Source organism: Diorhabda sublineata, chromosome 9 (genome assembly GCF_026230105.1).
Source record: "Diorhabda sublineata isolate icDioSubl1.1 chromosome 9, icDioSubl1.1, whole genome shotgun sequence".
Lineage (NCBI taxonomy): Eukaryota > Metazoa > Arthropoda > Insecta > Coleoptera > Chrysomelidae > Diorhabda > Diorhabda sublineata.
This window is the reverse complement of record NC_079482.1, coordinates 18584318-18599162: the sequence shown is the minus strand read 5'-3', so window position 1 is coordinate 18599162 and position 14845 is coordinate 18584318. Positions and strand designations below refer to the sequence as shown.

Sequence of the window (14845 nt, the reverse complement as noted above, 5' to 3'; positions counted from 1 at the left end):
GAATCTATCCATGATATTGATGAATCTCGAAATGTATTTTATAAAAAAGGTTTTAATAATTGGAACAAAGCTTCCGAGAAATTCCGTGAACACGAAAAACACAGAGATCATAGAAATGCAATTAGTACTAAACTACATTTAGAAAGTAGTCAACCGATTTTTTAGTCATTATAAAAAATTCACTGAACGCCCCCTTTAAGAGTTAGGTTGTTGCGCCCCTGCCGATAAAATTTCTTAAATCTTAATAGTAAAATGTGTGAATAAAAATTAATATGGATATAATTCTATGATAATTTAAATTTGCAAAATTGTAAGACATTTAATTAATTTCTTATTTGTACAAATAAGGGTATAAAGCAGTTTGCAACAATTTAAATGACAATAAATAATTTTTTTATCGAAAATTTGCTTGAAAATCAAAACCGTCCAATGAAATTATATTATTTTTCTATATAAATATTAATCAATAATGAGTAAAGTTTCACTAAAGTAAATTTTTTTGGAACAAAACTCTTGTCTTGGAAATTTTTTTCAATAAAGGCGTTTATAAGTTGGTTACTATTGCCATTTTCTTTATTTACACTGTTGCTCAAAATAGTTGTTCTGCTCATCTAAACAAGAAGAAGCTTTAAATCAAAATAATCTATTTTTTCTCCACTTCACAGAACATGAGCTTCACAGATATTTTTCATGTCATCACATTAGATTTAAACATATGGATTTACCTCAAGATTTTCACTTAAATCATACATATTTATGTGCTTACAACTTACACCAGTACACTTTTTATTTATTTCATTGGAATAAACTCAACATTCTTAATTGTTGACACACTTTTTGATATCCTGTTAGTGGCTACCGTTTTCACATCATACTAATTTCATTTCTAAATTTTCAACTTTAAAATTTTGTTTCTTGCTGAAAAATGATCACTACACTGAAAAGTTGTCGCACCTCAAAAGATACAATTTTTTATTCCTAACATAACTTGAAAATCTTTTTAATTACATCATAAATAACGAAATTAAACCTTCGCGAGAAAAGTAACAAATTTTTAATTGCTTACATACTTATGTCAAAAGTTTGTTTTGTATTACTTTGTTTAGGTATTGTGACTTTTGAGTCTATGTAATTTATTAGTTTAGAATAAAATTCAAACTATAACATATTATATACAACTTTGTGTTGACAATGCCTCAAGTTAATTAAACAGAAAATCAAAATTACATAAAAGTAAAATGTATGAAAATCAAATTTGATTATTAGAATCGAAACAAAAATGTATTAATTTTTCTTTTCGCCTATGTTTTGTGTCAATATCGACAATCATTTACAATTTAAAGCAATATAAGATGTTGCATGTAGTATCATGTTTATGCAATGTATTTTGAAAACATTGCACTGTATATTGCAATCAGTAGATTTAAATTTTATAATGAATGTTATTTATTATGTTACTTTTAATTATAGACCTACATTTTATAATAAAATTTCAGTATTCAAAGATTAAATGTATTTAAATATTTAATATTATTTAGTAACTCAAGAAAAACAAGAAGTAGCATTTAGTGCAGTGTTCCTCTTATATTGAAATCTACTGATTGTAAAATGCAAGTATTAGTACCTATTCCTCTTGATTGGCATGCATATTCAGTATGTCAATCTAATATTCATATCATCTTGTCAATATTTCATATTAAATCACATCTTCTGTAACAAACTATATTATGAATAAAATTAAAGTAATATTTGTGGTAAACAAAATGTTGACGTGGGCGGTGTTGCATCAGCGAGGTCACTTTTTTTTCGTTCCTATGATCTTTGTAGGTAGTTACAACGGCCTCGCAGTCACAAGTTGAATGAGGTTCTTTTGATGTTTTAAACAAACAAGCTTTCAATTTTGTGAGGCCCTATTCCTCTTGTGCCTAGTCAATGATTATGATGAAAATTTCAGTATTGACAAGATTTTATGGAACATCATCGCTTAATTTCTAACAACGCTAATGTTGAAATAAAAAACTTTTAAGGTAGTAAAAAATTGATCTTTTAAGGATGTTATATTTTAATTTTCATTTCTTATGTCGATATTCATAAGAAGTTTTTAAAAAATTTCTATATAATGAATCATATAGCATAATGAAATACATGTAAGGTCATCTCATTGAGTTAAATCTTCATATATTATTCGTGTAATGATTTGATAATTACCTCAAAAATACTTTTCACTTACACGGTGTTAGAACATAAGCGACGATACTCGCCTATTAACTGTTAATGACAATGGCAGATTAGGTCTCAAAATAACATTTTTATAAAATAAAATGAATAGAACACGGCAAGTTTATAAAATTTCTGTTCACAAATAGTTTGTAGTTTAAATTCATTGGTCACTTTTGCATTGATTACTGTTCATATTTATATATAACATTGAAAATATTACATAAACTTTTTGAAATCTAGTAAACGGTTTAGTTTAATATTGAAATCCACTATATTTTAGTTTATTAAATGTATTTTATTTTTTAAATTAACACCAATTAAACAATGTTGTGATTTACATAATTAATAACTAAATAAGTATAGTCCTTTAAAATATCTATAATACTTTATCACTCTTTATTTTTGAGGTTAGTGTCCAACTTAATATTTGGGATGAACTTCCTCTAGCAGATTTTCCCATATAGATCGTAGTACTCAACAAATTTTTATCGAAACCAGTACATTCTCGGATTTCCTCGTTTAATTTTCAAAACAATGTTGTACAGTTGGAGATCAATTGAATACTCCACACTAGCCTCCTAGAGCATGAACCGCGCCGAAAATCGAACTGATTAGTTTCACTAAAACTGTCCCCAACCCAAAAAAAATAATTGGCATATTTAGGTATTTTAAATTATGAGATATTAAACTCCAGTTTTAATAAATTATCATTTTAAAATCGGTTCAATTTTTCTCTATTACTTTACAACATCTTTTAAATCTTTGTTGTAGTAATCGAAACCAATTACCTACTTACTGAAACATTGTTACGCCAATCACCACCTTAAAAACTACTGAACCAATTTTGATGAAATTTGCATTATTCCCTCAGATGAACTACAACTAATCTAATTAAATTGGAATTTCTGGAACCGTGGGTGATATTCATACTGAATACACTGTTTACACCACCACTACATCAACACTCAGAATTACACTGTCTGACGCGCGTTTCAATAACCAAGTCATCGTCTTCATAGACTGAATGTAAACTAAAACCTAATAACTTGACTTCTTAGTTTTATACTGAATTTTTGCACCAACAAAACTTCTCCCTCGAAAATTAATTCCAACGAGAAAACATCCGGTCCTCCTTGGTGGGAATCTTCACATTTATGTTACTAAACTAAAGAGTGAACTGTAAGGAATTGGCCATTTGTCCCTATTTCCTTTTCTTACATTAGGCAATTTTAATGCGCTCAAATGCATCCAACAATTTATTATTGGATACATTTTTAAATAATTTTACATTATTAATATTTGTGATGATTGTAGCTAGCAATATTCGATTTTTTTCGCTTCGTCCATATTTTATTAGGTTTTTCAGCCTCTGAATTCGATAACTTGGGTATTGAAACGCACGTCAGACAAAAATTGTGACTGTTGGTGTAGTGGTAGTCTAAATAGTGTGTTCAGCACTAATCTAACTAAATAATTAATTTATACTTTTTGAGATATATCCTGACATACATATGTAGCTTTATTAAATTTGACTTAAATTTTCGGAAGCTGGTGTAGATTAATATATACCAAAACTGTCCAATTCGGGTAATATTACATATATGCAAATCGAATTTGAAACCTCTTTTTTTAATCGGTTAACAAAATGATTTTAATTATATATTCAAGTAAAATTTTAACCAATTTTGACTTGGGAACAATATTTTCTTTTAATGATAAGTGATGGAATTATTCATAATAAGAACGGGAAAAATCCGAATGTATTACTTTTAAAATTTCAAACATACTGGAACTAGCCTACAGGAGTGAACACAAAATGGTATGTACTTCTTAGAATATAAAATATGTTCATGTAAAAATGCTTGAACTTTCCTTTCGAACTATGCTGTTGCAGCTATAGCTAAAAACGGATAAAAAGAACGCTTATTATTAAAAAGTTTCAATTTAGTTTTAGTGAAAGAAAGCTTTTTCCTTGTAGCATATTAATATGTTATATTATTTGCTTACAGTTACAATCTGAAAATTAAGATAGTAGTATATTGTACTATAGAATATTTTATAAGAGTTTAACTAGCCGAAGTTTCCGCAAATGTTGCACACAACACTTTTTCGATGACCTACAGAAAATATTCAATATTAGGTCTTATGTAACTATAGTGCATAAATATTCCGAATAGTTGAGCTAGATCATAAAGTGAAATATCGAATATTTCATATAAGTCGTCAGTAAAAATAAATTTTACTTTATAAATGGTTCAAAATTGTCGATAATAACAGTAACTAATTAATTCCAAAAGTAAGATTTTAATAAAGTTGATCAAGACATAAAACACTAACATTTCCACAATTTTTATGACTATATTATAAAATTTATTTTGAGATCTACTATGCTACAACTATACATTTTAGTGGAGTTTTGTTTCATCGTTAGAGAACGAGCGAAGGATGATGCAATAAGAGAAAATGGAAGCATATACCATTCACAATAGTAACAGTTTATTGTTTAAAAGTTTATTGTACTCATCGCTCAGCGTAATATCTAATCATGCGGTAAATTCCGATAATTTCTACCTATTTATATCACAATAATACTCTTCTTCTAAATCTGCAAGTGAGATACTTTTTAATTTATTATTGTATTAATTATAGGTTGAATATTGTACATAGGATGTATGTTTGTAAATAAATATTATATTCATTGATAAGCGATGAAAAATACAAAATTTTCAATAGAATAAAAAAATTAACGTCTGTTATCATTTTCCTAAATCCTATATTGGATGTTAAGCAATTTCATGATAGGAATGAGGAAAGAGTAAGACCGGGCTTTGCATTAAGGCTAGAAAATGTTGAATTATAATTTCAGTTGACTAATGATATAAATTATTTATATCATCTACTTGGTCTGAATTGGAAGTTTAAATTTATCTGTATCAAACTTTAACGCAATTCTCATCTTATATATAAAAATATCATATTGCTAGGGTTTACATAAACTTTAAATTGATTTGTAATAGGTAAACAAAAGCTGACATAATTTGTTCATGTTATTTAGATGAATGAAAGGTCCCAGAAATTTATTTTTACAAGTTTCTTTTCATATTATTGTCCACTTTATTAAGCCTCATATTAGTTGAAATATTGTCTTGAGGAACTGAACTGAAACTGAACATGTTTGGCATAAATGTCTTTTTTTATTTCTGAGTATTTTTTCTTATTAACTGCTCTTTCAATTTTTCGTAGACTCATCTATTAATTAATCAATTTATAAACAAATATAATTTTATTAAACTCATTTTAATCTTGAATTATTATGTCATGAATTTTTTAAACCACCGATCGGTGCCGAAATTTTTACAAATATTTATAACTTGTCCAACATACAGGAACGAAATTGCTGAATATCAATTTTGGTTTAATTTCAATTGAAATCTGCTGACTCTCTACTCCTGCAAGGTCTTATGATTCTCGAATAAAAGTATCTATTAATGGACATCTAGGGAATCTATATTTCTACAAATAAATGTTATGATTCGTTTGAATTTAATAAATATAGTTTGGATTGAATATGCCATTCTTTATTGCACCATAATTACTAGCCTAATAATTCCTATCGCATTAGTGCACAGATAATATCAACAGCTATGTGTTTATGAAATATTTATAATGTCTTACTCATTCCTATCATAAATTTAGTAGTCGACAGAAGTTTTGTTCTCAAAAGTTTCTCTGTTTACTACTGCTTTAAACATTCTATGCTTTTTTTCGTATTTATTGCTTTATTCCATTTATTTTTTTTGTTCGTATATTTTGTATCTGAATAAAAAACAGTGACGAATCTATTCCGTGGCTTAAGAAATTTTGCAAACATTCCAAAAATACATAATCTATTTGAAACTCAGAAACAGTGTTTATTATTTTTTCCAAATGTCTTCTCAACTCAACAATTATGCAGGATAAAACTGCATTGCGGTATTGAATCTTGATAATCAGCTGTATATTGCTAAATTTTTTTAAATGCTCTATGAAATGCAATCTTATTACAATTGCTGCCTGCTCTCCATCCCCACATATAAAGTGCTGGAATTCAAATAGAGAATCAAATTGGAGATTGTCTTTTCAAAGTATTTTCCTTTGACCATCGACGCAACATTGGAAACGGTTCTTCCACTCCTTATAGCGGCGCCGGAACTTGGAGATAGGATAGCATTCACTTGATCGGTTACATCTCTTTGAATGTTTTCTAATGCTCTAATAGATGAGTTTTTAATTTAGAAAAGAGGGAAAAGTTGGGAGGAGTTACGTCAGGTTAATAAGGAGGTTAAGAAACCACAGGAATGTGTTTATTGCCATCACTCTTCTATTAAAAGAATTTTGCACATCCACATTTCATCTGTTAAAAGCTGATGAACAGTGGTATAAATCAAATTCAACTGTTCCCTCATCGGAACGGAAAAGTTCTCAGATTGTGTTGACACTTTTTTATCGGTTCTGTAGTTGATGGTATTCAACTGACTCTTCCATTTTATAGATTCTATAGGATGACCATTAAATTCCGAAAATATTAAATAACATACATAGACAGAAGGTGAATTCTTCACTGTTTATTGTAAATTATTCATTTATTATTGTTATACTATCAAGTATTTCTTTATTTAGTTACATTTTATTATTTAATAACTTTTATCAAGCTTTGTTAGTTTAAGTTGTTTTTATATTTATTTTTAATTAGTTTTGCTTTTGTTTTGTTAATTTTAATTTTTTTTTAACCTCCCAGTTCCTTATCCGATTTATCAGTATGGGAAGTGGCACATCTGAGAAGAGCCCTTCCGCAAGGGTCACCTTCTGAACCTAGCAAAATGCATCGCAAAAATCATTACGTACATAAAGCGAACACTATCGGTATTCCTTCCGAAGATGATTTGAATGATAGCAAAAACAATAATCCACGACCAAGACTGAACTTTTTCGAAGGATTTAAGAATACTTTGAGAAACAAACATAAAAGTGACACTGTAGTATTAGAAGCCGCGAAAGAAAATAGTGAGAAAGGTGATATGCACAGGAGGTGGTCCGAAGCCAATCAACACACGGTAAATACAGATCTAGTTAATAGTTTTAAATAACGCTAACACAAATATTAAATATCATCTGCTTTCCATAAATAAGGCCAAACTAGTGTGTTTTTACATTTGAAGGATCTTACCAGCATAATTAATCATCCATTTATTCAAAAGTTATCTTTATTCATTTTAAGTATCATCATTGTAGTGAAATATCCCTTAAAAAACGACATATACTACAATAGTGTAATAAACTACCAGAATGAATTTCTTTAAACAGAAGATGTGGTACTCATATGGTTTAGTTTGAAACAAAAACTACTCATAATAAGTGATTCAGAATTATTGTCCTTTTTTGGTTTACTTATTAATCATTACTATTTACAATTTTTGATTGTAACTTAATCCATTTGATTCTATATTTCCGTTAGTATCATTCAGATCACTATGTGGATGATGTAAAGCTCTAACTTGATGAATCATATTTTACAGCGATAAAATCAGATCATTCCAAAGTGTGGAAATCTACTCCTTGGAAGTAATTTCGCACCATCTTAGATAAGTAGCATTATTATCCATTAAAAGCACTCATTTTCCTATAAATGGGGTATATGACATTACACGAGTTTCTAAAATGTCTGATATGTAACGGTCAGATGTCAAATAAAATCCGCCTCTGATACACCCCATGCCGTATTAGACCCACCTAGACATTTTTTGTAATATAACATTGAATATATCGTTCACAAAGGCATCTATATACTCTCCTACGCCAATATTTATCAAACAGATAGAGTCATGATTCGTCTATAAACATGACATTGCCCCAATTTTGATATTCGCGATCAAACTGCTTTCTACCAGCCTTCGATACAGTACATCTATACGATAATTATCTTCTTCTAGTGCCATCTCCATGATTGAACGTAGATGATTTCTTATTTTTCTGTGTATGCTCTCCATTCATCACAGATAGGGATCTACAGTTTAACGACGGAAAGATCTTACTAAACCATTTAAGTGCCATATATTGAGCTTTAATTATTTATTGTAAGGACGTAAAACGATTAAAAGTGCAAACACTAGTCCATGGCGGCCAGTTATCACTAATAGTTATCCATTAGACTAATAGAGACGACCTATAGGTGTTCATTTTTCATAAGAAGAATACATCACCAAAGTATAGCTTTACATACTTGCAAATCTTTTCGGCTTGGTTGTGCTTCTTAGTGTTAAGTGTATGCTTTATGATAAAAAAAAATGTAGGCGAGATGGTTCAACCGACAGTTCGATGTAACATATTCCCTAAATCACACTATATTATATCCAGTGAAAAGCATGTACTTTGTACGGAAAGCCAAAGACGTTGGAAGCGTTCAAATAAGTTATTTGAGCCTTTATCAAGGTATAGCCTGGATTAGTTTTATCGTAGATTTCACTGGGTCATGTTTGTGTAGTAGTTATTTTTATTTAATAAAAAAAAATGGTTTCATACTTTACTTCGTTTTCAAAACACGGGTTTTTTTGTGAATCACGCTGGAAAATTAACACATATTTTGTAAAATGAAAAAATATACATGAGAAAAAAATATATTAGGCTTGTTATTGATCTAACTTGATGGTTGTACAATAGCTTTTATCTGTGTCGTAGAACGTTTTTGTATCACATAAAATAAACTATAGAAAGCAAAATAGACGAGACAGAAAATGAACATTTTATTGCATGATTTGTTAATAAACTTACAATTAATAGTGTTTGATTGCAACTTGATCCATTCGATCCAATACTTCAGTTATACTCAATAGAATTCAATTTTGAACACAAGGTTGATATTCTAAAGCTCTAACCTGATATTTTGCAATAAGCATTTAATCAGGTTAAAATCAGCTGGCCGATCTAAAGTATGGAAATCTACTTCTTGGGTAGAATTTTGCACCATCCTAGATAAGTGTTGGACGTGCAGTATCGTCGATTAATAGTAATTATTTTTCTATAAATAGGGTATATGTCATTACATGATATTCTAAAATGTTTGTTATGTAGCAGTCGGCTGTCAAACAGAATCCGCTTCTGTACTAATGCGCCCCATACCATAAAAGAACCATTTCTAAAATGTTACATTAAGGATATCTTTCGCTAGGACATCTGTACACTCTCCTCCCCGTCGTTATCAAACTGAATCATGATTTTTTTGTTACATTGCCCTAATGTTGATGTTCGCCACCAAACTAAAGACGTTGCCTGCGATAGTTTGCGGTTAGAGGACGAATAATACTGCGTTCTACAAGTATATCTTGCTTATGGGATAATTATTTTCTCCTTGTGCCATGTCCATGATCGGACTCATATAATCTCTTATTTATCTCTGTGTTGTGCTCTCCATTCACCAAAGATAGTGACCTACATTTTAATCACGGATCCTAACGTCTTTGTTGAGAGGAATGAAATTATACTGATGATCAATTTCTTATTGTGGTGCTGTACGATTTTGTGGTACCTTCTTTCTCGAAAATCGATCTTGTGGCGTTCTTGCCTAGACATTTTCTTTCGTTCGTACCAGTTTCTCAATATCGTGCCAGTATCCTAGAGATTATAGATTGGGTCACGTTATAGTGTCGTGCCACTTAAACTCGTTTAACACCCATTTTCATAACTGCTACTGTACCAGAACATTCTTCACCTAAAAGATTTCTCTTCATATGTTGCATCATTCTTAATAACATAAAAAATCAACAATATAAGTAGAACAATGTAAACTGTCAATTTGTATCTATACCATTCTTTCATTATTTTATTCAAAAGCTGTTGTCTTTATACACAACATTCAAAAAGTTAGTTACAGTTGAAAACTATCATTTTTAAGCATTCAATATTTTACTCAAGTGAATTTGTCCATTTTACAAAATATGCATTATTTTTGTGGCGCAGTATATATTATTTGTTATTTGTAGTCGGTGCGATTCAAATGTGAAGGATCTTGAGAGAGTGTAGGGAAAATGAATATCTTTTTAAGTACTATTTTGTGCAATCAAATAACTAAAATATTATCGGATCCTTATCACAACAATCAAATGTTTAGCCATAAAACTGTAAATATACAAAAGAAAATTAAACATCTGCAACAAATTGGCTATAATTGAATGAAATGCTGAAATTGTATATTCCATATAATAACGAGGGCTGTTTTTTTTTCAACCTCCGATCGCTCCGTGCAGATGCTACGCGGAGATGCGCTGTAGACTAACATTCAGACGACAGTTGGCGTTGTGCTACAGCGACGTTAACATGTCCGCCATTATTGATGCTCCCGCCAAGTGAAGGCCATAGTGCTGTAGAAATCCATCGGATAATGAGTCGTGTATTTGGGGAAAACTTCATGGTGTTGTACGTGAATGGTGTCGAATGTTTAAAGATGGCCGAAATGATGTGCATGACGAAGAGGGTAAAGAACGCAAATCTGTCGTTGCAAATGACCCGGTTCAACGAGGTGACAGAATGGTTAAAGAAAACCGCAAATTCACCATTACTGCTTTGTTATGTAGTTTCCAGAAGTTCTAAGGTCTGTTCATTTGCGGCAACTTTCTTTGAAGAGGGTATTAAGAAGCATGTTCACAGATATGACAAATGTCTCAATCCTTTCGGTAATTATGTCGTAACCGTAAGTGTACCAATCTTTTGGATATGAAATTATTGCTTTATATGAACTTGTCTTTTATTTATAGCCTATCGGAGGTTGAAAAAAACGCCTCGTGATTATATAAAGCAAAAAATATGGTGCCAAGCTGGCAATAAAAAAATATTGTGAAGACCTTCCATATAAGAAATAGCTTCAATAAATAATAGGAAGCTACAAGTACTTTCTGCTCATAGTATTTTCGTATCCTCTTGAAAGAATACTAAGTTGCTCCAAAATTTCTGACCGTAAATCACAAATTCATTTGCAAATTAGCGCCATTTTGTACAAGGTTTGAACTCTTCTAACTGAAACTTCTATGAAACCTATTTATGTTTCTACTTCTGAATCATTGTCTAAAAATTCTACCTATAGGTTTTCGTAAATTTTGTTTTTAGTACCAGTTATTTAATTCTTGCATTTCTTTGGAAATAAATAATTTGAATGCAGTAAACCGATTAGACCAAGAAAATGGGTCCTCAAATAAGACTCCTTGGTAAATTACTTTGAAGTGTTCGAAATATATCTATCAAGACTCTTTATGAATTAGGTAGGGTGGAAAAAGTCATTTTCCTGAATTTAAAATTTTGAAACTTCATTTTTATACACTGTTAAATGAAAACATTTTTTTCTGAATTATAGAAAAAAATTAATTTACAATTTATCATAACTTTGATGGCAATTTTTTTCTAAAATTAAAATTTTGAATTTTTTAAACTTCTTATCTAATTTTTTTTGAAATAATGGTAATTTTCTGGTGAAGATGAGAATTTAATTGTTATTAAATTGTTATAAACAATTGAAAAATACTCAAATTGAAATATCAGTATTAGTTAAAAACTTCAAAGTAAAATTAAAAGTTCCACAACTTTGAATTAAGTTTTCGTCCTGGTTCTTCAAAATTAAAAAAAAAAACATTTTCAAACAAAACATATTGACATTTACCCAGTATTTGCATTTGAGGGCTCATGTTCTTGAACTGAAATTTTGGCTTTCGATATATTTCATAATACCGATATTGGGCCTTTTATGCACCCTCTCTGTTATGATATTAGTTTAACTCACAAATATCGCATGATTTTACATTAGTTGTGTTTATCTCTTTAGGTTTCGTAAATAAAGAGCTTCAAATACTACCAACTAACCATACAAGATGGCTGTGATATGTTATATTAAGATAAAATACATGTAAAACTATTTATTGCCGTTAGTTTTAACTATATTAACAAGTTGATATGGAACTATTTGGGATTGCCAGTCTACACAACTTTCTATTTTAAAAATGGTGAGCATGACAATGAGCTTTTTAAATTTTTGTTTTCAAGCTTCCTAATACAAACCAATGAACTACCTGGTTATTAATTTTCGAAAATATTTTTTTCTGAATTTGAATTTATTGTATTTAAAATGCTTTAAATGTATAATGATTTATATTGACATTGATTTCAAATTTATATTCAACTTTGAATTTACATCCAGGTTGTTTGCAATACCTTGGTTTGTCTTAGATTTAAAATTGAAGCAGAGTGGATACTTTAATTTTCAATTCAATAAGTAGATATGGACAAATTTCAAAACGTAATTGAATTATTTCTAAATAAATTTTGAATACCAATATTGAAGGATAACAAACAATATTCTGAATAAAAAACAAGCTTCTGGTATATGCAAACAAAACATTTCACATCTTAGATTATTAAAAATTTCAATCCATGCTGCATAGGTATGACTAATTATTATACAATATTAATATTTAATTAAGAATAAAATCAATAGTTTATTAAATACATGATAATGTATACAGGTTGCCTCAATTTGTAGATGTGACGTTGAATTTGTTGAATGTCATTTTAACGTATACAGAGTGAATTTTATATATGGAACGCCTCAATTATCTTAGAAACGGCTTGTACGTTTTTTATAAATTTTTGTGCGCAAGAGTCTTATGATACGGGCGGTATTATGTTGGTATCTACATTGTTGTCAGATCTTTCCTATTTCCGGAAAAATAATAAACTTTTTTATAGCTACAACGCTGTCTTTGCCGAAGAATTATTTTTGAGGTTTGTAGGTGTAGAAGTTAACAAGAAAAGTATAATATCTTTAATAATTTATATCCTAACCGAAATCCCGTATCAAGATCTACTGTCAGAAAATAAGTAAAAAAGTTTAACGAAACTGATTTATCCAAATCAGGGCACAGAAAAACTGCATTAATTGAAAACAAATCTTTAGATGTTTGTGTCCTGTTAGAAGACGATCCAATCTTGAGTACTAGAGAAATATTCAGGGAATTTGATATTTCGCAAACATCCGTAATGAAAATTTTGATAGACGTGAAGAGTTTGCAGATCTAATCATTGAAAAATGCTACAATCAAAACGATCCAAATTTTTAAATTAATGGTATATTAATGACACAAAATAAACGAAAATGAGCATGTAAAAGAAACTTATCAGCAAACTACCGTTAATAAATGCCTCGACCTAATCAAAACTAGTCAGTCATCGGTAGTTTAAGAACGTGAAATGCATCATTACAAGTTGCTAATAATGTAGAAGTAATTACAAGATGATTCCAATTGAGGAACAACAAGCAACAATTAATAGTTAAGAATTCATATTCATATTTAATGGAGTATAATATTTGGAATTCTTGCAAAAATAGTGTCACAATTAATAAATTAATTAATTAATTGGTTTCTTAACTTTGTACATGTTCATGCACCGAATAGAGTCAAAACATCCAATTCTTCGGAATTATTTACATACATGAAAAGCAAATAGTCAATGGACAACATTATGAGTTTTTAATTACTTATTATAATAGTTTTGTTATTGCTCGTTTCGTAACTTGATTTCTTTTTTACTTTGTAATTGGTATTTGGCATGTATTTAAAAACTATTACATAGCTTATAGAAATAGACATTAACGTGACAGTATTCCGATTTAACAGAATCAAAAATGAAGGGAAATCTTTGAAGGGACATCTTATATACATTAGTTTTGCATGTAAAATATCGACATTGGAAATAATTATCGACGAGCTGCAGCCAGAGGCGTAGCTACCGCCGTATCAAAAATACGAGTCACCGATCCTCGTGAAAGATAAAAATTCATGAAACCACAATACCACTCGATACTAAAGCCCTTTACAAGGATATTTTTAATGCTAAAAAAATTATCTAATGATCTGTACGGGACAAGAACGACTTTCAGATTTATCCCTGTAGTCTATAGAGACCAAACACTCTAATATCTAGTCTTCTGCTATAGATGATTTAATTAATAAATTTGCCGAAAAGGGGAAAAAGAGTGTTTGTTTATACCACTCGACCACTGAAGCGAAGAAAGCTTATAAAGCATGAGCGTTACAAAGATAATTTCTAAATGCTAAAAAAATTATATAAGGACCTGTACGGCAGGTTCAGATTTGTTCCTGTTATCTATAGAGACCTAGGCGCATTTATTGTAAGTGATAAGTAATACTCATAAATATTTTCATATTATCTAATATCAATGCTTTTGTTTCTTCAAAAAAAATGTTGGCTTTCTCTGCAGTTAGGTTGAAGTGCATCCAACAAATTTTGATTCAGGGTTCATCTAGCGTCAGCCATGTCGAAGAATTAAAAAATGTATTTGAACTATTGAATTTATTTCCAATTAGACTCTTTTAGTATATTCAAATGTAGAAGTTCTATTAACTTGAGAATGCTTTTGGTTTTTTGTGCTATGGTTTGGGTGTGATATTAGTTGTACTGCGAGAATTTGCATTGATTTTTAATAAAACTTATAGTTGTGCTAAAGTAAAATACAAAAATATTTCTAGTTCACTTGTTGGTTTGGTAGAAAAAGGATAAGTATTTTATGCCATTATTACAGTTTTCC

At 29.7% G+C, this 14845-nt stretch overlaps 1 protein-coding gene across 3 annotated transcripts in view; it reads left to right on the top strand.

Annotated features, from left to right (window-relative positions):
• LOC130448668 (kalirin) overlaps nucleotides 1-14845 on the top strand; it is a 393432-nt gene that overhangs the window by 370943 nt on the left and 7644 nt on the right. For 2 of the 3 annotated variants that reach the window (XM_056786130.1, XM_056786132.1), the window contains one exon: nucleotides 6998-7313. In XM_056786130.1, coding sequence (XP_056642108.1) covers nucleotides 6998-7313 — 316 coding nt within the window. Of the gene's footprint in view, nucleotides 1-6997; nucleotides 7314-12064; nucleotides 12243-14845 lie in introns of all 3 variants that reach the window. The other variant, XR_008910360.1, reaches the window with a different exon arrangement.